A 25468-nucleotide genomic window follows, 5' to 3' on the forward strand; every position below is an offset into this window, starting at 1 on the left:
CCCACGCCAAGCCACCTCCAGAGCGCATCGGAGTCGGGGCAGGAGCGAAGCGTTTATTCTCAGCGTCACGGGTGGAGGGGCTCGGATCCAGCCTGGGGGGGGCTGGGGCTGGGATCGGGGTCCGGGCTGGTGTCCTCGGGGACGTCCCAGGGGAAGGTGGGCATCCCCCGCATCTGCTCCCGGTAGACGCGGTCGAAGGCTTCGCTCTGCGCCACCGTGAAGTGGTTCTTCCAGTCACCGCACACCCCTGGGGGGAGGGGGGAGGGACGGCCAGATGAGGAACAGCGGAGCATTCCCCGCCCCCCTTTCCCACCTCCGGGCTTGCCCAGAAGCACCTCCCCACCCCCCCTTCATCTCTGTGTTGCCGCTTCACCGCCAATGGTGGCCGCTTCTGTCCCCAGTCACCTGGCCAGACCCCTGGGCATCATTTTCCCGCCTTCTTCCCTAGCCCCCCCCCCCCCAACTGAACCTCCAGTAGACCTGTTGCCTTCCTCTAATTTACCCACTTGGCCCCTTAAATCTGTCCACCCAGAACATCCACCTCCCCATCCTGCATTCCTGCCTCAGTGCCACCTGTGTGACCGTGTCACTATGACCCGTCCCTAACCTCCCTGGCTAGAACAGGGCTTCCTCACCCCAGGGCTCCTGCCACACGCTACACTACCTCCATTATGGCTCTGACAGTGGGAATGAATGCTTTCCCACACCTGGTGCCAGGGAACATGCCAAAAGGCTGCCCTGGATTCATGGGGTTCACTCCTTAACCCTCGCAGCAGCCTAGCAGGCAAAGGGCACAATGAACTCTGCCCCCTTCCGTGTGCCCCAGCAGGCACGGGGATCCCTCTGAGCCTCTCATTTCTCACTTTGTCATGGGGTGAAGTGAGCCCCATGCCCACCTTGGGCACCACCCCTTACCTGGAATCCTGGGGCCAATGGCATTTGGATCGTGGTATTTTGAGTCCTGAGTGTACACCCCACATATTATATAACGCCTCTCGTGAGGTCTGGGGGGCTCCCCATGTAGGCTGAATAATCATCCCCGCTCCAGAGGTCACATCCTAGTCTTTAGAACTTGTGACTATGTGACCTTACATGGCAAAAGGGATTTTTACTCCAACGGCGCTTTGGGGACAAATGGGAGCCACGAACCAGGCAATGCACATGGCACTAGAAACCCAAAAGGCAAGGAATATATTCCACCCCCCAGAGCCTCCGGAAGGAACAGTCCTTCTGACACTTTGGTTTTAACCCAGTGACACTGATTTGAGACTTCTGACCAGAACTGTAAAAGAATAATAAACGTGGATTGTGTGAAGCTGCTAGATGTGTGGTATTCTGGAAGGAATGGAAGCTAACGCACTCCCACCCTCACCCCATAATCTAATACTTGAATATTTCTGGGGTGAAACTTGATGCTCAGAAAAGTTCGAGAAGGGACACCTGGTTGGCTCAGCAGTTGAGGGTCTGCCTTTGGCTCAGGTCGTATCCCAGGGTCCTGGGATCAAGTTTCTCATCAGGCTCCCTGCAGGGAACCTGCTTCTCCGTCTGCCTGTGTCTCTGCCTCTTTCTGTGTGTCTCTCATGAATAAAGAAAAAAAAAAAAAAAGGTTCGAGGAGACCCCACATAGCCTCCTAGTGCTGGCCATGGCAGTGCATGCGGCCGTTTTGTTCCCCTTTGGAGCTGTCCGGGTGGCAGTGCTAAGCGCCTGCTGTGTGCCTAGGACCACAGTGACTCTGTGAAGGCAGTTCTGTTTGGAACAACCGCGTGTTTCAGCCAGGGAAACTGAGGCCCAGAGAGGCTACATAAGTCACCCAAGCCGCACAGCCAGGTGGTGGCCCGAGTGTGGCCTGGAACCCCAGCACCCCCGCACCTTTCCGGAGGAAGGCACCGCGGCGCTGGTCCAGCAGGGTAGGGGGCAGGAGGGTGAAGTTGGACATGGCGTTGGCCTTCATAGCACCGAAAGCTGAGTGCGCCACCACGGAACCCAGCGCCTCCTCACCCAGCGGCCGGCCCAGAAACTCGCACACGCGCTGCACGGAGCCGTGGAGATCCTGCAGGCAGAGGAGGGGGGTCAGGGAGGCCAGGTGGGGGGTGGGGTGGGGGACCCCCGGGGGCAAGGAAGGAGCACCAGCCAGAGCCAGAATCTGGCTGGCTGAGTCCCAACGCAGACCTGTCTGGGTGACTCAGCTTCTTTGCCTCCGTTTCCCCACCTCCAAGCCGTGGGGTTGGGCTATGGCTTCTTCGAGTTTTTGCAGGTTGGGGGTTTGGAAGGTTCCATGGGTGGGAGGGAAAGGGCGGAGGCGGGGCGGAGGTCACAGCAAGGGGCAGAGGTCAGTTGGAGTGTACACCCACATATTACATGACGCCCCTCGTGAGGTCTGTGTGGGTGCTCCCCGTGAATCTTCTGCAGAATCACCCTCATTCGGGTTAGAGGTGGGAATCAGCCTGTCTGGGCCGCAGATCTGCACCTTTCCCAGGTCCCCACCCCACCACAGCGGCCTCCTTGACTCAGTCCCAGGCCAGACCCACAGACTAGCCTCCCCCTTCCTTCTCCCCCTGCCCCCAAACCCCTGTCAGTCTCTCTCTGTTCGTCCCCTCCTCTGGGCTCTCAGCCCTAGCACTGGTCAGCTCTTGTCCTTTTCCTATGGACCTTTGCTCCAGCCTCCTCCCTGGCCTCCCTGCCTCCAGGCCCCCACACCCAGAGCTGACCCTACTCCTCTCTGCTCCCAGCCCTCCTGTGGCTCCCTGGTGCCCCAGGGACAGGAGTCCCAGCCCCCCAGGCCTTGCTTTCAAGGACAGAAGTGGTCTGGCCTCCCTCATCCTATCTTTCCAGAACTTACCATTCCCTACACTTCCCTCCCTGCGCCTTGGCATGGGGCTACCAAGAATGTCCTGTGCTGCCCTCCTCCACTTGGCAGACTTCCCCAACCAGATGCACTTCAAATATCAACCCCCTCCTGACACCGATGGTTCAAGTCCCTGGGGATTGAAGACCTACTGTGTGCCAAGCTCTGGTCCAAGCCCCTCATGTGTATTTGTGCCAAGCGTGCCAGTTGCCCCACAGAGAGGCGTCATTACCCCAATCCGTAAATGGAGGCTCAGAGAGGGGAAGACACTTGTCCAGGGTCACACAGCGAGGGAGGAGCTCAGATTCGAGTGCCGGAAGCCCCACCCTCCCCACCCCCCTCTATCTCACTGCCTTCCCTGAAATGCAATCAGCCTTCTGGTCAGCTCCACCAAGCTCACCGCTCCGATTTTCCAGGTCATTCCTGGTTTCATAACCCTCCATCCCTTTATCGTCTTGAACCACTGGCGTGTCCCAGAAATTCTAACATGTTGGCAGTTCCTCACACCCAGGGGCAACCCAGAAGCTCTGTCAGGCCGCATGGCCCAGTTTTTGGTTTGGAGAATAAAGCTAGATGAAAAAAAAAAAAGTGTGTGTGTGTGTGTGGCGGGGGGTGGGGGGTGGGTGGGTTGTGGGGTGGTAATGCCAAAATCTTTTCTGGATCTTCTAACATCAAAAGATTTACCAGGGTGGGGGGAAAAAAAAGCCCAGGCAGATTGTCAACTCTCTTTAGGTCACAAATCCTGAGGCTCCTCCTCTATAAAATAAGGGTAATAATAGTTTTGGGGTGAACCATAAAAAATGTTCCTATTTTGTGGACCAAAACTGGCCAAATGCTGGCAATTTTATGTGGTTCGCTCTAACAGGTAACTCACCTGTCCATACTGGGTGAGGATTAAATGTGATAAGCCATGTGCAGTATTTGGTGCATGGCCTCTGTTACCCTCAGGGGACATTTGCTGCTATTGTTACTACTGATCAGATAAGCACTTGCTCAGAACCTAATAACTTTTAGTTTACACACTATATTAACACGGTGGCATTCCTTGTCAGATGGTAATAATATGCCAGTGTCAGGTATTGTGGCAACCCCGTGAGCCCAGGTTTTCCCACCCATTTTAAGGATGGGATGTTGGGGATCCCTGGGTGGTGCAGCGGTTTAGCGCCTGCCTTTGGCCCAGAGCGCGATCCTGGAGTCCCGGGATCAAGTCCCGCATTGGGCTTGCGTCATGGAGCCTGCTTCTTCCTCTGCCTGTGTCTCTGCCTCTCTCTCTCTCTCTCTATCATTAAAAAAAAAAAAAAAAAAAGGATGGGATGTCTGAGGCTCTGAGAGATTTTAGGGTTTTTTTTTTAAGTGGACTCCACACCCAGCATGGAGCCCAAAGCAGGGTTCGAACTCACAACCCTGAGATCAAGACCTGAGCTGAGATCAAGAGTCGGAAGTCCAACTGACTGAGCCACCCAGGTGCCCCAAGTTTTATTGGACACAAAAATTCAGGTGTTTCCCACTCCAGAGTGAGTGGGAGGAAGAATACAAAACATACATGAAACGCACCTACAAGAAGAAAGCATGTCTGGGGAGCTTAGTGTTGGAGCATCTAATGGGAGCTTGTCGGGTACCCAGCCTCTGGGAACATCTTTGTTAAGAATCTAAAAAGGGGGGCAGCCCGGGTGGTGCAGCGGTTTATTTTTATTTATTTATTTTTATTTTTTTAAAATTTTGTCGTAATTTTTTATTTATTTATGATAGTCACACAGAGAGAGAGAGGCAGAGAGACATAGGCAGAGGGAGAAGCAGGCTCCATGCACCGGGAGCCCGACGTGGGATTCGATCCCGGGTCTCCAGGATCGCGCCCTGGGCCAAAGGCAGGCGCTAAACAGCTGCGCCACCCAGGGTTCCCTGGTGCAGCGGTTTAGTGTCACCTTTAGCCCAGGGCGCGATCCTGGAGACCCGGGATCGAGTCCCACGTCGGGCTCCCGGTGCATGGAGCCTGCTTCTCCCTCTGCCTATGTCTCTGCCTCTCTCTCTCTCTGTGTCTCTCATGAATAAATAAATAAAATAGCTCTAGAATGGAGCTCCTGGGTGGCTCCGTTGTTTCAGCGCCTGCTCAGGTCATGATTCCAGGGTCCTGGGGCCTGGGATCAGGCCCCGCATCAGCCTCCTGCTCAGTAAATGGTCTGCCTCTCCTCTCTCTGCCCCTCCCCTCACTTGTGCATGTGTGCTCTCTTGCTCTCTCTCTCTGTCTCAAATGAATGAATGAATGAATGAATGAATGAATAAAAATTTTAAAAAGTGTTCGCTAAAAAATAACAAATCTAGAATGGTTGGTTATATGCACTGTGACTTGTTCCCCTAGAAGCCTGCAGCACCGTCCCAGCAGCCGAGCAGAGCAGTGGGCATTCCGCATGGCACCCTCTTCCAGGGAGCTCTCCCTGACTGCCCCAGCCAGAAGGCATTTTTTTTTTTATCCCAAGTGCCTGCTCCAGGGACATTTGATGGGGTCCAGACAGGATCCCCATCTAATTCCAAAGGCTGTTTCCTTCCTCTTCTCCCCTCTGGCTTTCAGGTCACAACCATCATTGAAGCTCACTTCCTACGCGCCAGCGTTTCGCATGACTTCATCTATCCCATCACCTCCCCTGCTCGGGGCCCACCCCTGGCTTCCACCTCCTCAGAGAAAAGCCAAGGTCCTGCCTGTGCCTCCTGCCCCCTCTGCCCACATTTCCCACCCCCTCCCCAACTCAGATGGCTCTGGCCACGGGGCTTCTTTGCTCCCCTAGGAACACATCAAGCAGGCTCTCACCTCAGGGCCTTTGCACAGGCGGTTGGTTCCCTCTGCCCCAGGCTCTCCCCACCCTCCCCAGATACCTCCATGGCTCCTTCTTCTCCTTCAGATCTTTGCTTAAGTGTTATCTTCTCTCCCAGAGGCACCCCTCCCTGACCACCCCATTTAAAAATTGCATTCCGCACACATTCCTCCTCCTCCGCTTGCCTTTTCTCCTTAGCTCTGCTCTCCAAGCTGCCATCTATTTTATTTATCTGTCTGCGCCCCTCTCCAGCTCAGGACCCTGCTCCGTTCACTGCTTTGCCCCGGTACCTGGTGCGTCGGGGTCACAGAGCAGGCCTTGTGGGAAGGGAAGTGGGTGCGAGGAGGGGTGGAGGGGGGGTGGGGTGGGGTGGGGGGAATCACCTGGTGCAGCTCCTCGTAGGTGATAAACAGGAAGTTCTCTTTGCCCTGCATCCGAATCCAGCCCTTAATGTGGTCGAACCAGGAGCCAAACTGCACTGCGGGCGGAGGGGCAGGTGGATGAGGGCCGGGCAGCAGGAGCACCCCCGCTGGGGTTTGGGGGGGCCTCACTAGCCCCATGTAGCCCTCGGCCTGGTCCCTCAGAGCTGGACACCTCACTCATGCTCCCACACCTGGCACCCCGAGAATCCTTGTCTCCCCATCTCTCTGTTTCTGTCCCTTCTCTGCATCTCTGTCTCTTTTTATTTCTCTCCTTTCCTGTCTCTCTGTATCTGTCTCTGTGTCTGTCTGTCTCTGTTTCCCTCTGTCTCCTGCTTGCTCTGTGTCTCTGTCTCTCAGGTTCTTTCTCCCCATCTCCGTGTCTGGCGCTATCTCTCGCTCTCTTGTGCTCCTGTCTCCTTCACTGTGAGTCATGCCCTGTGTCTCTGCCTCTCTCTCCTCCATGTCCCTCCTCCGCCCCCTTCCTGCCTGGAAACCCGAAGGGCGCCCTCCCCACCTCATTTGGCTCCCAGTCCTCACCTTCGCCTTTGAGAAAGTTCTGCAGGAACTGGTCAGGCGTGCCGGGGTCTTTCAACTGCCCAGCAATCTTGGAGTAATGATAGAGCGAGACCACCACGTCCCGGGGGTTCCGGCCCATGTAGATCACCTGTGCGTGTGGGTGTCGGGGAGAGGCGAGAAGGGGTCAGATACGGGCAGGACCCCAGCCCCAAAGACTGCATGCTGCCCCCAGGCCTTCTCTCTTCTGAGCCCTCGGCAGGAAGGACTCGGGGTAGACTTCTTGGGGGACTGCCCCTCTAAGCTTAGCTCAGCTCCCCTCATCACAGAGGATGCAAACACATTCTAGGAGGACAGAAGGACTGTTCTTGGACCAGACAGAGTGACAGTTTGGCTTCAGGGAATAAACACTGGAGGAGGAAGGAGTAGGGCTCAGGATGCAGGAGATCGGAGTGAGAGGCACTGAGCCTCCTTCCTAGTCCCATAGCCAAGGCCCCAGCTGATCCGTTCCTGCCTGGTTCCTCACCTCAGCCTCCTTCCCAGCCTCCCAACCTCCACATGGCCCCAGAGGGTCCTTCTACACCCAGAGCTCACCCCATCCTCCTCGACTCTCCAGCGCTCTGGGGCAGAGTCCCAGCCCCTGGCCCTGGCATTCAAGGCCCTGGTCACCTGGTTCCACTTTGTTTATCAGCTTCATGTTTCACAACCGAGCCCCCTCCAGCCCCATCGGATGCGTCCTTCACTGGCAACTGTCTCCTTTCCCAGGTCTGCGGCCAGCCACTCACTTTCTTGGTCATCCCACCAGTCGCCTGGCTTTAATTACTCCCCTTCTCTGTATCCACCGGCCAATTATAGATTTGCATGCCCAGCCCAGAGCCGTCGCATCAAGTTCTGATTCAGTTATCTCACTGCCCACTGGCAACCTCCACCCGGAGGTCCATCGGCCGCAACAGAGCTCCCATCTTCCCCCCCGAGCCTCCCCGCCTGTCCCCCCATCCGAGGTGACAGCAGCCACATCTTCCCAAGCTGCTTAAGCCAAACGCCGAGGAGTCACCCTTGACTCATCTGTCTGACACCCACACCCAATCTGTCAGCAAATCCTATTACTGGTTCCACCTTCGAAATACACCCCAAACTCAGTCCTTTTCCTTCGCCCGCGTGGCCACCACCCTGGTCTGGGCCACCGTCACCTCCCACCTGGACTCTGTCCTCGCCCCCGCCCCCCGTGGTCTGTTCCCCGCCTTCCCTCCAGAGGGCGCCCGTGAGACCCTCAGTCGGCTCCTGGGTCTCTGCTCTGAGCTTTGCCCTGGCTCTTCTCCCTCCGGGTACAAGCAAAGTTCCCACCACAGCCCACGCAGCCCTGCACAGTTTGGACCCTGTTACCTCCCTGACCTCATCTCTACTCCTCTCCCTCTCGTTCAGTTGGCTCTGGCCACACAGGCTTCCTTACCAGCCTCAGGCATGCCACACCCACCCCCAGGGCCTTTGCACCTGCTCTTCCTTGTGCCTGGAATGTTCTTCCCCCAGACATCCCCACGCTCTGCTCCTTTCTGCTGTGAACTTATCATCTTGGCCTATTGAAGATTCTCCTTATCTATCCTCTGCCTGTTACCCACAGGCATTGCTGTGTGAGCGAGAACATTATTTACTACTGTTCTCGATCAGGGCCAGGCAGCACATAGTAGGTGTTCAAGAAGTATGTGCTGCATCCATCCTTTAGCTATGCTCTCCTCCACCCCGATACCCCTCCCTCCTCTCCCACCTTCGCTTTCGAGTTGAAGAAGGCTTTGGTGAAGAGCTGGATGGGGAGGTGGGAACTCATGAGGCGGGGCCTGGGCTGGTCCGAGAGGCTGAAGGCACCCATGATGGTCTCACACCAGGGTGCCCGCTTCCAGATGGGCACTGAGCGGATCCAGGATGGGTCCCCGTCCTTTAGGATTAAGCTGAGGATCTCGATCATCCAGTTGGTGCCTGTCCGGATGATATTGGGCAAAGTAATCAAAGATGGGGGTGGGGCGGAGGGGAGGACAGAGAGAAGCAGAGTTGCATTTCTCACGGTGCATTATTTGCACAATTTGCTACATATTTGGCTGCACAGATGCCTCCTGGGCCCGTGGAGAAGCTGGGGTTGCTTATCGTGCATTTCAGACCAGGAACTCAAGGCTCAAAGAAACAGTCTCTGGTGGCCAAGGTGGAGAAGCTGGGAAGTGGCGTGAGGCAGAGACTGGCTCACCGTCCACCCGACCCCTTTTCATTTCCCTACCAGGAATATTGAGGGGACCACATTTTTCTAGCCTCCCCTGCAGCTACATGTGGGGCCATGTGACTGAGTTCTGGCCAAGTAAGTGCAGGTGGCAGCGATGTGCAGCCATTTCCAGGCCTGGCCCATAAACACCTCCCACATGCCCCCCCTTCCCTCTCTGCTGGCTGGATGTGGGGACGCCATTGGAAACTGGGGCTCCCGGGGATGGCAGAGCCATAAGATGGAAAGAGCCAGAATGCTCAAGACTGCGTGGATTTCTCCCCACTTCCCTCCATGCATCTTGCACCAACTGGAGTTTAAAGGAACGATAAATAAGCTTCTAGTAGGCTCCATGTCTGGGATTCCGAGGCTTATGTATGAGGCAGAAGCATTCTGTTAATACATACAGGAAGCTGGAATTAAATCCAGGCGTCTGGACTTAAAAGTCTCAGCTCCTTTCACTGTCCCTTCTCAGAAGTAACCCTTTGATGGCTGTGGGAAGCCGCAAATGTCATGTAGCAGGAAGGGACCTCGTCAGTGACCTGGTTCTCAGGTCTGAATTACAGGTGACTACAGTATAGGCAAGTCAGATGAGAAATAATAATAGCAATAATAATAATAATGTTAACAATCACCTTTAGGAGTATTCTATTGCCTTGGATTGTCTGTTTTGTTGTTGTTGTCTGCTTTTATTTATTTTATTATTATTATTTTTTAAAGATTTTATTTATTCACAAGAGATACAGAGAGAGGCAGAGACACAGGAAGAGGGAGAAGCAGGCTCCCAGCGGGGAGCCCGATGCAGGGTCCTGGGATCATGACCTGAGCCCAAGGCAGAGGCTCCCCTACTGAGCCACCCAGGTGCCCTGTTTGTCTGTTTTTAAGTAATCTCTGCAACCAACATGGGACTTGAACCCACGACCCTGAGATCAAGAGTCACACGTTCCACCAAGTGAGCCAGTCGGGCGCCCCTATATCCCTGGATTCTAACAGTAACCCTGTCCCCGTTCTTAAGGTATTGCCTCTGGCCTCCGAACCACTCTCACCACTCTCGGTTGCCCTGTTCTGCGGTGTTAGAGCCCGACCCCGCGAACGTTTCTCCTCCGGCGCCTAGTGAACTGGCAAACTCTGCCGGTAGAGGGCGTGGGAGGAGCCCTGCAGGAGGATGGGGTTCTCTTCCTGGCTCCTGGGTGCTCCTCCTAGCTGGGTCCTGTGATGGACAGCGGCCGGCAGTGGCAGTGCCGTGGACACCCAGAGCCCCTGCGCCCCCTCCCCCCCAGCAGATTTCCTTGGGCCTCTGCTTCTGCTCCGGGGGAATGATTGGTGGATCCCTGTGTTGGCTCTTCCTGTATCCATTGGGGTTTCTCCTTACCCCTTGGTGGTTTATTTATTTATTTTTTAAGATTTATTTATTTATTCATGAGAGACACACAGAGAGAAAGAGAGACAGAGACACAGGCAGAGAGAGAAGCAGGCTCCTCTCAGGACCCCCATGTGGGACTGGATCTCAGATCCCGGGATCATGACCCGAACCAAAGGCAGCCACCCAACCATCCCCCCCTTGGTGGTTTAATCCTCTGTGACTAGTTCATCCATTTTTTTGTGTGGGTGTGTGGTAAACCCCACATAATGTAAAACTTACCAATGTAGCCATTTTTAAAGGATACAGTTCAGTGGCCTGAAGCGTATTCAGGTTGTTGCGCGCCCATCACCATTGGTCTCAAAGCTCTTCTGAACAAAGCCTGCTGTTCAGGGCACAGATTTCTACAACTTTGGCGAAGGGAAATTTGGCTATGGCCATCAAAATCGCCTATTCACAGACCCTTTGACCAACCAGTTCCACATCTAGGAGTTTTTTCTACAGATAAATGCATTTGTGTGCAAATCCTATATGCGCCAGATGCAACGTTGTGTACAAAGCTTGCATGGTGTACAAAGTTTACATTATGCACAAAGGCAAAAGGTTGAAAACCAGTTAATACTGGTTAAACACTAATTTATTAAGGAACTGCTTAAACAAGAGTTCCTTTTTTTTTTTTTAAGATTTTATTTATTTATTCATGAGAGAGACAGAAAGAGGCAGAGACACAGGCAGAGGGAGAAGCAGGCTCCATGCAGGGAGCCTGATGTGGGACTCGATCCGGGATCACGCCCTGGGCTGAAGGCAGCGCTAAACTGCTGAAGCCACCCGGGCTGCCCTAAACAAGAATTCCAACATTATGGAATACTATGGAACTGCAAACAGACAAATAAACAAACAAGGAAGTCCTTTGTCTACAGTCTGAAGGTGGGATGATGTCAAAATACCAGGAAAAAGAGGGGCACCTGAATGAATGGCTCAGTCAGTTAAGCATCTGACTCTTGATTTTGGCTCAGGTCATGATCTCGGGGTGGTGGGATCCAGCCCCATATTGGGGACTTATGATTTCCTCCTGCCCTCTCCCTCTGCCCCTACCCCTCTAAAAAAATACAAGAGAAAAGAAAGCAAAAATACAAATAAAACCACATTACAGAATGGTGTGGTTAGTGTGTCAACTTTGATGGGGAAAAGTGAAAATACATTTATGCACATTTCTGCTTGTACGTGCAAATTCTGAGAGGATGCACAGGGGCTTTTGGTGTCTACAGGAAGGGAGAGAGATCTTCCGGTACAAACCCTTCATCCCTCTCGAGCTTTTGAAATATGAATGCATGACTTCTTAAGAAAAAAATTAATACATATCAAATTAAAGAAAGAAGCTGGACCAGTTGGACATCCGTGGGCAAAGAACCTCAGTCCACACCTCATCCCATATTCTAAAATTATCTTAAAATAGATCATAGATTTAAGCATAAAATCTAAAACTATAAAATTTCTACAGGGAAACACAAAAGACGTTCCAAAGATTTCTTAGCTATGACATCAAAATCTGACCCATTCAAGAACACATGGACAAACTTGATTTCATCAAAATTAGAAACTTCTGCTTTGAGAAGACACCAAAGAGGTAAGTCACAGATGGGGAGGGGGGGGAAAGTATTTGCAAAAGGCATATCTGATAAAGGGTTTTTCTCAGATTATATTAAGAACTCTCAGGGCCCTTGGCTGACTCAGTCGGTAGAGCATCCAACTTTTGATCTCAGGGTCATGAGTTTAAGCCCCACATTGGGCTGGACTCTACTTAAAAAAAAATTCTCGAAACTCAATAATGAGAAAACAAATTATTTTAATTTTAAAATGGGGAAAAAGGGATCCCTGGGTGGCGCAGGGATCCCTGGGTGGCGCAGTGGATTGGCGCCTGCCTTTGGCCCAGGGCGCGATCCTGGAGACCCGGGATTGAATCCCACGTCGGGCTCCCGGTGCATGGAGCCTGCTTCTCCCTCTGCCTGTGTATCTGCCTCTCTCTCTCTCTCTGTGACTATCATAAATAAATTAAATTAAAAAAAATCTTTAAAAAAATGGGGAAAAGACTTGAACAGATGCTTTACCAGAGAAGATACGTGATAGCCAATGAGCATATGGAAAGATGCTCTAGGTCATTGGATACCAGGGAAATGCAAATCAAAACCACAGTAAGATATCAATGCATACCTGTTAGAAAGGCTTAAAAAAACAAATCAACAACAACAACAACAACAACAACAACTACTACTACTACTACTACAAACCCTGTCAATATCAAGTGTTGGCATGGAACACTTGGTTGGCAAGCTCACCTGTGTAGCTGGTAAGAACACAAAATGGTAAAGCCACTTTGGAAAAGAGCTTGGCCATTTCTCAAAAAGTTAAGCAAACATACTACCCGTAGACTCAGCAACCTCACTTCTAAGTATTTCTCCAAGAAAAATGAAAACCTGTTTCCATGCATGGACTTGCATGCAAAGCTTCATAGCAGCTGCATTCATACCCACCCAATCTGAAAACAACTAAAATGTCTTTTGACAGATGAGTGGATAAACCGCGGTCCATCCAAAGGATGGAATGCTCTTCAGCAGTGAAAAACAAAACAAAAATAAAAAAACACAAAAAACATGAGACTCCTGGGTGGCTCAGTGGTTGAGCATCTGCCTTCAGCTCAGGTCATGATCACAGGGTCCTAGGATCGAGTCCCACACTGGGCTCTCCTTGGGGAGCCTGCTTCTCCCTCTGCCTATGTCTTTGCCTCTCTCTCTGTGTCTTTCATGAATAAACAAATAAAATCTTAAAACACACGCACGCAACAACCCAGCTTGGGTGAATCTAACGTATATTATGCTGAGTGAAAGAAGTCAATCTCAAAGGCTACACATGGCATGAGTCCATTTCTGTGATATTCTGGAAAAGGCAAAATTCTAGGGGTCGCACACAGCAATGGTTGTGGAGGTGGGACTGGGGGTGAGGAAGCAGCTGACCACGAAAAGGTGTGAAGGGATTTGGGGGTGATGGAACTGTACTGTATCTTGGTTGCGATGGTGGTTATATGACTGGATGTATCTCTCAAAGCTCAGAACTTGGAGGGAAATAAAAACATATGTCCACGTACAGTATGCCAATGTTCCTAGAAACATTGCCCATGACATCAAAGAGTGCAGGCAACTTGAGCGTTTATCAACTGATAAATGAATAAGCAGAAAAAAAAAATAGTATGCCCTACCATGGAGCGGTGTTTGGCCGGAAAAGGGAGAGAAGCATCGATGCGTGCTACAACATGGATGAGTCCCCAATACGACATGCTAAGTGAAGGAAGCCAGACGCAAGAGACCACGTCTTACAGGGTTCCATTTATATGAAAGGCCCAGAATAGGCAAATCCATAAAGTCAGAAAACAGATTAATGGTTCCCTTAAGGCTTGGGGTCCGGGATGTGGGGTTTGGGCAGTGATGGCTAATGCGTACAAGGTTTCTTGTTGGGATGGTGAAAACGTTCTTTTTTTAAAAAAATTTTATTTATTTATGCTAGACAGAGAGAGAGAGAGAGAGAGAGAGAGAGAGAGAGAGAGACAAAGACACAGGAGGAGGGAGAAGCAGGCTCCACACCGGGAGCCCGACGTGGGATTCGATCCCAGGACTCCAGGATCGCGCCCTGGGCCAAAGGCAGGCGCTAAACCGCTGAGCCACCCAGGGATCCCCTGGTGAAAACGTTCTAAAATGGATTGTGGTGATGGCTGCACAACCCTGAACGCGCTACTGCCACACAATCGTATGCTTTAAAGTGGGTAAATCGTGTGGTATGTGAATTATATCCCCCAAAATACCCCTCACAGAACTCTATGCTGAAAAGGGCATGTATCATATTTTGAAAACTTTCAAAAATGTTTTGAAAAAGAAATAAAGTGGTCAGTCCCCATCATTGTAGAAATCTGCCCCTTCTCTCGCCGCTATAAGCTCCCTGAGGGACTTTGAGTAATGTCACCACAAGAGCCTTACCTTGGCTCCTAAGGGATGCTTCATCAGCCCATGTGCCCCCAGCCTTAGGCCCAACCTCACTGACCTTCTCTTGTTCCTCCAACCCCATCAAGCCTCCCCCGACCCCAGGGTCTTTGCACATGCTGCTCCTCTGTGTGGGACACACTTTCCCACTCAAAGCCTTCTGCAGCTTCCAGGTCTCGACATAGACATCTTGTCCCCCATGAAACCTGCCCTCATCCCCCAGACCATCTCTTGTTACCTACATTCGATGCTCTCGGCACCTTTCCTTGGGGGCACCCACCAACCCCAACTCTAATTATATAGTAACATAGGTGATTGCATATTGAGATAAAGTCTGTCTCTCCCAAGAAACTGGCAAATGTCTCCCCTATCCACAGCTGTCTCTCCACACATGGCAGATGATCTATAAGTGGCATTTCAGTGACGGAATGGAAAAAATGAAGAGCATCCCTTCCTCCCTCCCTCCCCACCTCCTTCCTTCTGCAAATATTTACTGAATACTTATTATGTGCCAGGCACTGTTTTACACTCAAAGAATGCAGTGCTGATCCGGACACGCTAACCTAGCTGCCCTCAAAGGGCTCACACGCTAGTGGGGGGAAACCAGAGAATAAATCAACAAACGAAAACACACCATAGTGGCTGGTGGGGACAGGTGCTGTGAAGACATGTAGAGGCCAGTTAGGGGGATGAAGAGGGACAGGATGGGGACGCTGCTTTAGTAGGGAGGTCAGGGAGCCCACCTGGGGGGAGGAAGGAGTGACACTGGGCAGAGGGGAGGGTGCAAAGGCCAAGCTCACCCAGGTTCTGAGCAGATGCAGACACCGGGCCTCCCCACCCTTCGAGCCTCCCCCCCACCCCCGGTTCTTTCTGCTTCCTTTCCCCTGGATCAGCCTTTCTCAGGCTCTGTGGCCACCACCCCAGCCGCCCTGCCCAGCAGGTACCTGACTTGGGGTAGGTGATGATGAAGATGTCGTCGTCCTGCACATCAGCGTTCTCTACCATGCGGATGCTCTCGGGTGAGTAGATGCCGACCGGGAAGGGGATGCCCTTGTACCTGAAGTATTCGCCTGACAACTTCTGGCTGTAGGAGTGTGGAGGAGACACCGTGAGGACTGGGGAGGAGGTGAGGACAGGAGTCAGCCCCGGAGGTTGCATTGGTGGGGCAGAGGAAGCTCAGGGTGGGAAGGAGGATGAGCAAGGAGATGGGTGAGAGTCACCCCCACTCGCTGGTGGATCCCCGGCAACAAACTTTCCCTGAGTCTCATTTCTTCATCTGCAAGGTGGGAACGGTTTGCCAAAACCCCACAACAATCCTATAAGGTAGCAATGATTATTAGCCCCCTTTTATGAATGAAGAAAGCGAGGCACAGAGAGGTCGAGTGACTTTCCCAAAGCCACACAGCTGGTGGGACACGGAGCACTTCACATCTGCAAAGAGGGGCTACATGCTTTCTTCTCATTACCCCAACTCTTGAGGAAGAGGCTAAGTCAACACCCCATTTTACCTACAAGGAAATGGAAGCCACAAAAGTCATGTGTGGCAGATCCCACCCATGAAACACAGTCCAGATGTCACCGTGAAGCTGAAACAGTTTTGTTATTGTTGTTTTTTAAGATTTTATTTTTAAGTGGAACACCTGGGTGGCTCAGCGGTTGAGCATCTGCCTTACGGCTCAGGTCGTGATCCCAGAGTCCTGGGATTGAGTTCCCACATCGGGCTCCCTGCAGGAAGCCTGCTTCTCCCTCTGCCTGTGTCTCTGCCTCTCTCTCATAAAGAATAAATAAAATCTTAGATTTTAAGTAATCTCTACACCCAACGTGGGGTTTGAACTCAAGCCCTAAGATCAAGAGTCGCGAGCTCTACCAACAGAGCCAGCCAAGAGTCCTGAAGCTGAAATAGTCTTAAGTTTCAAGCCCAAGCTCATGTGAGCTGCCTTTCCCAAACCCCCCAGTGGGCTGACAAAGCCATACACGCAAGTAAAATTTTCCAAAGTGAGATGTTCTAAGAGCAATCCATTCAATCTGCTGTATCCTTTTTAAAAAATTTTTATTTATTTGTTTATGAGAGACACAAAGAGGGAGAGGCAGAGACATAGGCAGAGGGAGAAGCAGGCTCCATGCATGTGGGATGTGGGACTCGATCCCGGGACTCCAGGATCATACCCTAAGCTGAGGGCGGGCACTTTACCGCTGAGCCACCCAGGGGTCCCTCTGCTGTATCCTTCTATTGTGGCCTCCCCCCAGGGATCTCCTGCCCCTGGGGTGAGAGAGGGGTGGGTACCGGGGGGACCTGGCTGGGGTGAAGTGGAGGTGGAGAGATATTTTACTGAGCTTCCTCGGGCGATTTATGAGGTCTGTGGTCACACCTGTCCATGCACGGCGGCATTCCTGCTAGCTGGCTGGCTGCAGGAATTCGCAGAAGTCACATCACAACATCACTTGTCCTAGGGCACCTGGCATGGAAAGTATGCGGTGGAGGAGGAGACGCAGGTCTGAAGTGTAGGAAGCCAGAAGCTAGGCTGTGTCATTTTTCTGGAATGTTTGGAGGGTTTGTGAGCTTTGAAAATGAGGCAAGTTGCTATAATTTCCTTTCTCATCCTAAGTAAACATCCCCTCTGCCTAGGGCTGCAGTCAAACACATTGCTTCTTCTCCTTAAGGAGAAGGGGTGCCAGCATCACTGGGGTGCAAGCTTCAGGCCCCACAGAATTCGATCCGCCCATTCTGAGCCGCCACGCTGCGCTACTTTCCATTTGTGTCTCCTTATAGTACACCGAGGACAACTCATTAAACTGGGAAAAAAAAAGTATGTGTGTAAGTAGGTTATATTGTCTGTGGGTTTCACTTTGGGATGCTGAAGAGGCTCTTACAAATATTCTGTTATCTGAAGAGGGTCGGGGACCACACAGATGAAACTCAGAAACACACTGTGGAGTTAAAGACGGGTCACAAGAGGGTCCAGGCCCCGTGATTTCAATTATGGGAAGTTCAAGTACAGGAAAGGTGCCAGAGGGTGCTAGAAGGTTCTAGAAGGCGGGCCGGCAGTTATCCTTTGGACAGGTTGGGGGACTGTGGGGTGCGGGCTGGTTACATGGTGTGCCTACTTTGCAAAATTCCTTGAGTTATTGACCAAAGCTCGGTGGACAGCACTCCTGTGAGTTTTACCTTTACAAAATATTCAGTGAATGAATGGATAAAGCATTAAAGGAGAGAAAACCCCAAAACCTTCCACTAAAACAACTGTTTCTGGGATGCCTGGGTGACTCAGTGGTTGAACCCAGGGTCCTGGGATCGAGTCCTGCATCGGGCTTCCTGCACAGAGCCTGCTTCTCCCTCTGCCTGTGTCTCTGTTTCTCTCTGTGTGTGTCTCATGAATAAATAAATTAAAGTCTTAAAAGAAGAAGAAGAAGAAGAAGCAGGAACAGCAGCAACAGCAGCTAGAGAACCGTGTGTGCTCCGCCTAGGGTCACAGGAGGGCTCTGGGGAGCTCAGGGGAGGCTCAGCCAGCCAGGGTCTCCTGGGGGCAGTGTCCCGAAGTGCCGGAAAGGGGCTGGCATGTGGGCCCTGGCCTGCTGGCAAAGGCCCCTTTGTCCCGACCGGAGGAGGGAGGGAGGGTTGGTCACCTCACAGGTTGTGGGAGGAGGCTTTGAGGCCCCAAGTAACCACGGTGGTACAGGCGAGGCACTTCCTAATCGAGCTGAGACCCAATACTTCATCTCCCTGTGCCTCAGTTTCTTCAACGGTGAAAGGGAGACGGGAGAAGTAGGAGAGTCTTGATTAAAGGGCATAGACTCTGAAGCCAAAATATATGGATTTGAATTCTGTGTCCCAACGGCTATGTGGCTTTGGGCAGATCCATCGACCTCTCTGTGCCTCCTCAGTTTTTTATCCATAAAATGGGGGTAGTAAGAATCATTACCTCCTAAGGTTACTGGGAACACCTAAAAAGTACTTGAACCGTGCCTGGCATGCAGTAACCACCATATAAATGTCTGCTATTTTTTTTTTTTTTTTTTAAAGAAGGGTAGTTGGCAGCCCTCGTGGCTCAGTGGCTTAGCGCCGCCTTCAGCCCAGGGTGTGATCCTGGAGACCCAGGATCGAGTCCCACTTCGGGCTCATTGCATGGAGACTGATTCTCCCTCTGCCTGTGTCTCTGCCTCTCTCTCTCTTTCTGTGTCTCTCATGAATAAATAAATAAATAAAATCTTAAAAAGAATTTTTAAAAATCTGAAAAAAAAAATAAAAAAGGGTAGTTGCAGAGTGTACTGTGTCGATAGACCTAAAATTGATTCAAATGGAGCCCGGTTCATGTTCTACATTCAGTAAATTTGGGCTACAATGATTGTTTTGGGGTTGTTTTAGATTTTATTTTTAAGTAATCTCTACACCCAGCATGGAGCTCGAAACCCCGAGATCAAGTGTCGCATACTCTTGATTGCACTGAGCCAGCCAGGCGCCCCTACAGTTATTATTATTATACACATTAATAGAGGCAACAGTGGGCAGCCAGAGGAGGGGCCGCTTAGCACCCCGTTTGGCACACAGCAAGCCCTCAGCCCACTGTAGTGACTTCACTCTTCGGTGATGACGTGTGGGTGTGGAATTAGTGATGTCACTGGTTGCCAGGCAGATTAGCCCAGGGAGGGAGCGCTTGGAGGCCGTGGGTTCCCATTAGACTGGCCGCCAAGTGCTTGGGTCTTGGCTCTCTCCGAGCTTTAGGCAGCGGATCTCACGTCTCCTCGCCTCAGTTTCCTTATCTGTCACATGAGGGTGATAGTAATCTCTACCTCGGGGTTTTAGTCCTACCTGAGGATTAAAAGGAATCATCTATATTGAGCGCCTGGCTCCTGGTCAATGAATGCACGCATGTGAGAGTGAGTGGACGCATTGACCAAGAAAGTGGGGGAAAGTCAGGGTTTTTGTGATGTCCTTTTACCTGCCATTCTCAGCCCCCAGCGCTTCAGAATCCCCTGCATGGCCCTATAGTGATGCCCATGGCCTGCCCCCTTCCAGGCCAGCAGTGCCCAACCCTTACGACTGTGCCCTCCGAACCCAGGACAACCAGTTGCTCATTAAATAACCAGTCAAGGGCAGACCAGGTGGCTCAACGGTTTAGCACTGCCTTCAGCCTAGGGTGTGATCCTGGAGACCCGGGATCGAGTCCCACGTCGGGTCCCTTCATGGAGCCTGCTTCTCCCTCTGCCTGTGTCTCTGCCTCTCTCTCTGTATCTCCCATGAATAAATAAATAAAATTAAAAATAAATAAATAAATAAATAACCAATCGAGGCGTGAAGGCAGTGAGGCTGGGATCTCCCTGCATCTGCCAATGCAACAGATGGGAGCCTGGAAGGAAGGGGGAGTGATCTGGCCCAGGCCACACACACTGCAAGGTCCAGGCAGAGCTGAGATTTGAACCCCAGCCCCGCAGGGAGTTTCTGTCCGGGACCCGCCTTTCCCGTGTCTCGCCCACGCACACATGCCAGCCAAAGCTCCCCAGTGCCCTGAGCGCTATTCCCACCTCCGGGCCTTTGTATCTGCTCATCCTCCTGCCAGGAATGCCGTGCCCTGCGCTCATCTGTGCTTGAGTGTGGAGGCCGGGGAGCCCCCACCCAATTCCTGCTCAGCTGAATCTCACTGTGTGTCCTGAAACAGGTGCTCTGTGCCTTCACTCCCCACCTCGTAAATCGAATCTGGCCCCAGGGTGACTTTCCTCTCCCTGGGTGACAAGCCTGGTCTGTTCCCACCCCATATCCTGAGCCTGGCATTTAGCTATCGCTCGACTGGAGCAGAGGAATGAAGAGGACCAGTGAGCCGGGTTGGAGTCCCGCAGCAGGAGGAGCAGCAGGAGGAGCAGCAGGCCACGCTCCGGCCGATGGGAGGGGCACCTGGCTAAGGACATACTTAGGCTCCTAGAAGATGCCTGGCCTGGCCGGCCCTGCTGGGGACACCCCAGGATGTGAGGCTCTAAGGCTAGCCCAATGCATGGATCTTCCAGCCTCCCACCCCACAATGCACCAGGCCCTGGCCCTCTCCTACTATGTCCCCACTGCCTCCATCCAGCTCTGGTCTCCTCCTTGCCCTTGGGGCCCTCCAGCCAGCCACCCCTGCATCTCACGGCCTCCAGTTCCTCCCACCTGTCCACCCTGCACATGGTCACAGCCCCTCAGCCCAGAACTCAAAGCCCTTTGTAGCCTGGACCTACCCATTCCTCTGGCCTCCTCAGACCTGAAAGACCATGTCTGACTTCCTTCTGGTCCCCGCAGGGGAGGAGGTACAGAGGAGCCACCCATAAAGAAATTCTATGCCGAGGCCATACATTATCAGACTTTCCCCAGAAATCCATGAAATGGATATGGAGAGCACTGCTTCATGCCAGAAGAAGTGGAGGTCCAGAGAGGTTAATATATTTCCCTAAGGTCACACAGCAGTCTTGCTAGGAGATCTCAGGAAGCACCTGTCCATGCACTTCCACCCCTTCCTCTGCTGCTAGGGCATGGTGTGTCTGGAACGTTCAGTGTCTTATATCTAGTGCCTGGCACACGACAGGTGTGCAATAAACAAATCCATCCCCAGTTCAGACCCTGGTGGTGGGGCCTCTGTCACCACCTCCAGAGGCAGCCCAGTCCACAGTGGGGAAAGAAGGCAGGCAGAGGTTGGGTAGACTTCGATTTGAACTCCGATTTGAACTCTGGCTCTGCTACCAATGAGCTCTGTGCCCTTGAATATATAGCTTAACCTCTCTGGGCCTCAGGGCAAGGAGGGTAGGAAGGCCTTCCTTGAGGGAACTTGGGTCTGGACTTTGCTGTCGCCTCCTTGCTGATCTCCCTGCTTCCACCCCTGCACCCTAGGGGCCGTTCTCTGCACTCTGAGAAACTAGTAGGCTCTTGTCTCTCCTAGGCTCAAAATCCATCTGTCTCACCCAGATGAAAAGCGAAGTCCTCACCGTGAATACCAGGCCCTGCAAACTCCGCCCTGACCCTCCCTCCCTGACCCTTCTGCCTTAATTTTCACTCTCTCCCATTGCTTACTCCGCTGGGCTCCTCATACTGGTCTCCTCGCTGGTCCTCCGACCCTTCGGGCCAAGGCCTGCCACAGGGCCTTTGCACTGACTATTCTCTCTGTCTTCCATTCAGAGTCTGTGATTAACACCCTCACCTCCTGCCTTTGCTCTGACATCACTTCTGCATCGTGTTGGTGAGGCCTCACCCGACACCCTATTTATACTTGAGCCCTCGCTGCCCCAGCCGCTCACCCTGCTTTGTTCACCCAAACGCCCTGGGCACCTTCTGAGCTGCTCTCACGGCTTACTATTTCTTTGTTTATTGCCTTCCTTCTCCGGTTGCATGTAAGCTCCGTGAGACCAGGGATTCTATTTATTTATTTATTTATTTATTTATTTATTTATTTTCCGTCTCAATTGCCAATGCATCCAAAACACTGGAAGATCTCCGATCAGTATTTGTGGAAGAAATCAAATGAATGCTGAGAGCACCACTGGGCACAGTACTCCCCACTATGTTATGTGCCCGAATTCATTCATTCCCTCAACAACCCAGGAGGTGGCTGGTAGTACCATCCCCTGGTACAAATGCAAAATGAAGTCACAGAGAGGCAAAGTCAGCTGACACACACACACAGAGGGCAGAGCTGGGATTTGAACCCAAGCAGTGTGACCTTGCAGTGTGACCCCTAACCCCCAGGGCCACGGGGGTAGTGCCTCTGGGCCCCTGCATTCGGCTCTCCCCAAGGGTGCTCCTTTCTGGGCAGGGGTTGTGGGGGTGGTCAAGGAGACATAGGTTTGCCTTCAGAAACCTCATGTAACCTCTTCGAGTCTGTCTCCACCTCCCTCCCCTGGGGCATGGAGTATTTAACTCCTAGGGGAATATTATCTTCATACTGTATTATATTATATACCGTATATTCATATATCTCACTGGTATATATATATATATATATATATTTTTTTTTAGATTTATTTATTTATTTCAGAGAAAGAGCCAGCAGTGGTGGGGGCAGAAGGAGAGAGAGAATCCCAAGCTGGTTCCGTGCTGAGCGTGGAGCCTGACACGGGGCTCGATCTCACCACCCGGAGATCATCACCTGACCCGAAACCAAGAGTAGGATGTTCAACTGACCGCACTACCCAGGTGCCCCTGAATTATCTTCATATGAGCAGATTTTAAACCAGAGTCTCTCTCCATCCTGCGTGTTCACCCAAGAGCAGTGAATGCTCATGTTCACACAAACATCTGTACTCACAGGTTGATAGCAACTGTTCATCACCGCCCCAAACTGGGAACACTCCAGAAATCCCTCAGTGAGCAGGTAAAACAATGGTGCATCCACACCACGTGACACTACTCGACCAGGATGAGAAACAAATCCCTGAGACCTCCAACCACATGGATGCAAAGGCGCAACGCTGAGCGAGAGAAGCCGGACTCGGGAAGCCACAATCTGTGTAATCCCAACCGTCCGGGTCACCTGGGTGGCTCAGTGGCTGAGAGTCTGCCTTTGGCTCAGGGCGTGATCCTGGGGCCCTGGGATCGAGTCCCCCATCAGGCTCCCTGCATGGAGCCTGCTTCTCCCTCTGCCTATATCTCCGCCTCCTTCTCTGTGTCTCTCATGAATAAATAAATAAAATATTTGAAAAAAAATCCCATCCATATGACGTTGGCCCCGACAGACATCTACTTCCCAATCCCCAGAGCCTGTGAATATGTGACACTGCAAAAGGGGATTTTTTTGGGCTCTGATTATGGTAAGGATTTTGAGATGGGGAGCTTAGCGGGTGACCCTAAATTCAATCACAAAGGTCCTTCTGAGAAGGAGGGGGGACAACAGGAGCTGTGATCACAGGAGCAGAGGTCAGAGAGCAGAGAGTTTGGAAGATGCGAGCCCCTGGCTTTGGAGACAAAGGAGCCACAAGCCAAGGAACACAGGCGGCTTCTAGGAGCTTCTAGAAGGACCCGATTCTCCCAACAGCCTCTGGGAGGGATGTGGCCCTGCTGCCACTTAGATCTTAGCTCATTGACACCGATTTCAGGCTTCTGACCTCCACAAGGGTACGGACATGGATTTGTGTAGTTTGAGGCCACTTGGCATGTGGTCATTTGTTGCAGCTACAATAGGGAACATAACATTTTCGGAAAGACAAAGCTGGATGGACAGAGACTAGGACTAGATCCACGGTTGGGGGGGCAGTCAGGGATGAGGGGGCCTGACCACAGAGGGATGATGGGAACTGCTCTAATGGTGGTGATGGTTACACCAATCTACACATGTGCTAAAATTCATAAAACTCTGCACCCCGCCCCAATCAACTTTACTGTGTGATTTTCAAATACATGCTTAATGCCCATTAACTATGATTATAACAAAACATCCTGTTGGCCAGAGAGCCTCTGGGCTGCCCAGGGATGTGCAGGGAAGTGACGCTTGCCTAGGTTACAGGCCTGCCTTGGATTTGCTCTGTGATCTGAGGCCGCTTACAAGCCCTCTCTGGTCTCACTTAAAGAATAAGCAGTGGCAGAGGCTATAGGGACGTCTTTTCTAGGGACGTATGTCCAAGGAGAGCTCTCCAACCCTGGGAGCTTTAGGCCTTTTTGCCTGAGATGGGGCAAATTGATTCATTCAGCCCACAAATATTTACTGAGCTCCTACTATGTGCCAGGCGCTGGGAGATAGAAGAGCGAAACTAAGTGATCAAAAACCCTATTGCAGTTTGTGTTTCAAAGGACAAAACTGAACCCCAAACGTTTTCATGTGTGTGCGAGTGTGTTCTTTAAAGATGTGTTTTTAACTAATCTCTACACTCGACATGGAGCTCGAACTCACAAGTCTGGGATCAAGAGTCGTCGCACCACCACCGACTGAGCCACACAGGCACCCCTGAATCCCAAACATTTTAAACGTGGTATGTCGGATGGTGATGGGGAAAAACAGAGCAGGGTTGGAGGGGGGGTGGATAGGGAGCATCTGGGGGAGGGTGTGGGTTTTAAGGGAGGGTCCTCTGAAGAGGTGACCTGAAGGAGGCTAGGGAAGGAGAATGGGGGGGGGCGTGCGTGTGCAAAGGAGGTGACAGGATCAGCTGCAGGGATTCTGGGGTCTGCAGGGGGCTGGAATGCCCCCTCCCTGTGAGCGGCCCTATCCTTCTGGAATGTGATGAGGCTGCAGGACGTCTCTTAGCAGCCCAACTGGGCCGTCCTGCTGACTCACGCCGGTGCCTGTGGTCAACCTGCTCCCTCTGGGGAACAGTGCCAAGAGTCCCTGGGCCTGTGCTGGGTTCAGCGTGCCTCATTCCCAGGACACACTGTGCAGCGTCCGGTCCAGCCACCCCATGCCTCCGTCTGGGTGGTTCTCGGTGCCGGGAGGACCTCTCCTCACCTCCTGAAATTCCGCTTACAGCCCATCTGGGCCAGCATCCCCATCTCTGGGCCGCTCCATCTCCAGGGGGAATGACTCATGCCTTGGCCAGAGTACAGACAAACAGGCTCTTTTCACTTGCCGGCTCTTGGCAGGAGAGCAATTAGAGTAACCTCTTTGGGAGATCACTTGGCAACATTTTAATTATGGAGACCACCTCCGCTAAAGCGGGAGACACCCCCTGTGTCTGCATTGTTACTCATCTCTGCATCCTGTTTGCTTCTTTTGCAGCCCTTTTAATACTTGGTAACGAATTTCTTTGGTTATTCACTTTTTTAAAAAAAGATTTTATTTATTTATTTGACAGAGAGGGAGAGAGAGCACAAACGGGGAGCGGGGAGCGGCAGGCAGAGGGAGAGGGAGAAGCAGGCTCCCAGATGGGCAGGGAGCCCCACTCGGGACTTGAGCCCAGGACCCTGAGATCGTGACCTGAACTGAAGGCAGACATTTAACCGAGTGAGCCACGCAGGTGCCCCTGGCCATTGACATCTTATAATCAGTCAGCCCCACTAGTTGGGGAGTGAGGAGGGAGCAGAAATTGTCCCCCTGTGTCCCACCTCCAAGAATCAGTGCCTGGCTCCTCCATCCTATCTGTTGGAGGTACAAATAATGGGATCCCTAGAAATGTATGGAATAGACAGGTGGCCTTGAGGACGTGCCCAATTCAATATATACCGGGATGTTTACTACAGGATCATTTACAAGACTTGAAACAACACGGGACTGGATAAATACACCAGGGCCTCATAAATATTGGAATCCCACCATTCATAAGGAGGTGTTTATTTATTGAGAGGGATGGGGGTCACAGGTGTATTTCTCA

At 52.0% G+C, this 25468-nt stretch overlaps 1 protein-coding gene across 1 annotated transcript in view; it reads right to left on the reverse strand.

The window, feature by feature from the left end:
* Positions 1–33: 33 nt before the first annotated feature.
* The window catches only part of SULT2B1 (sulfotransferase family 2B member 1), a 34460-nt gene continuing 9025 nt past the window's right edge, over positions 34–25468 (reverse strand). Inside the window, exons 2-7 of the mRNA XM_025424412.3 lie at positions 15163–15302; positions 8351–8559; positions 6613–6739; positions 6037–6131; positions 1871–2051; positions 34–247 (exon numbers count right to left, since the gene is read on the reverse strand). Coding sequence (XP_025280197.1) covers positions 66–247; positions 1871–2051; positions 6037–6131; positions 6613–6739; positions 8351–8559; positions 15163–15302 — 934 coding nt within the window. The 3' untranslated portion in view covers positions 34–65. The remainder of the gene's footprint in view (positions 248–1870; positions 2052–6036; positions 6132–6612; positions 6740–8350; positions 8560–15162; positions 15303–25468) is intronic.

The sequence above is a fragment of the Canis lupus genome, chromosome 1 (assembly GCF_003254725.2).
Source record: "Canis lupus dingo isolate Sandy chromosome 1, ASM325472v2, whole genome shotgun sequence".
Lineage (NCBI taxonomy): Eukaryota > Metazoa > Chordata > Mammalia > Carnivora > Canidae > Canis > Canis lupus.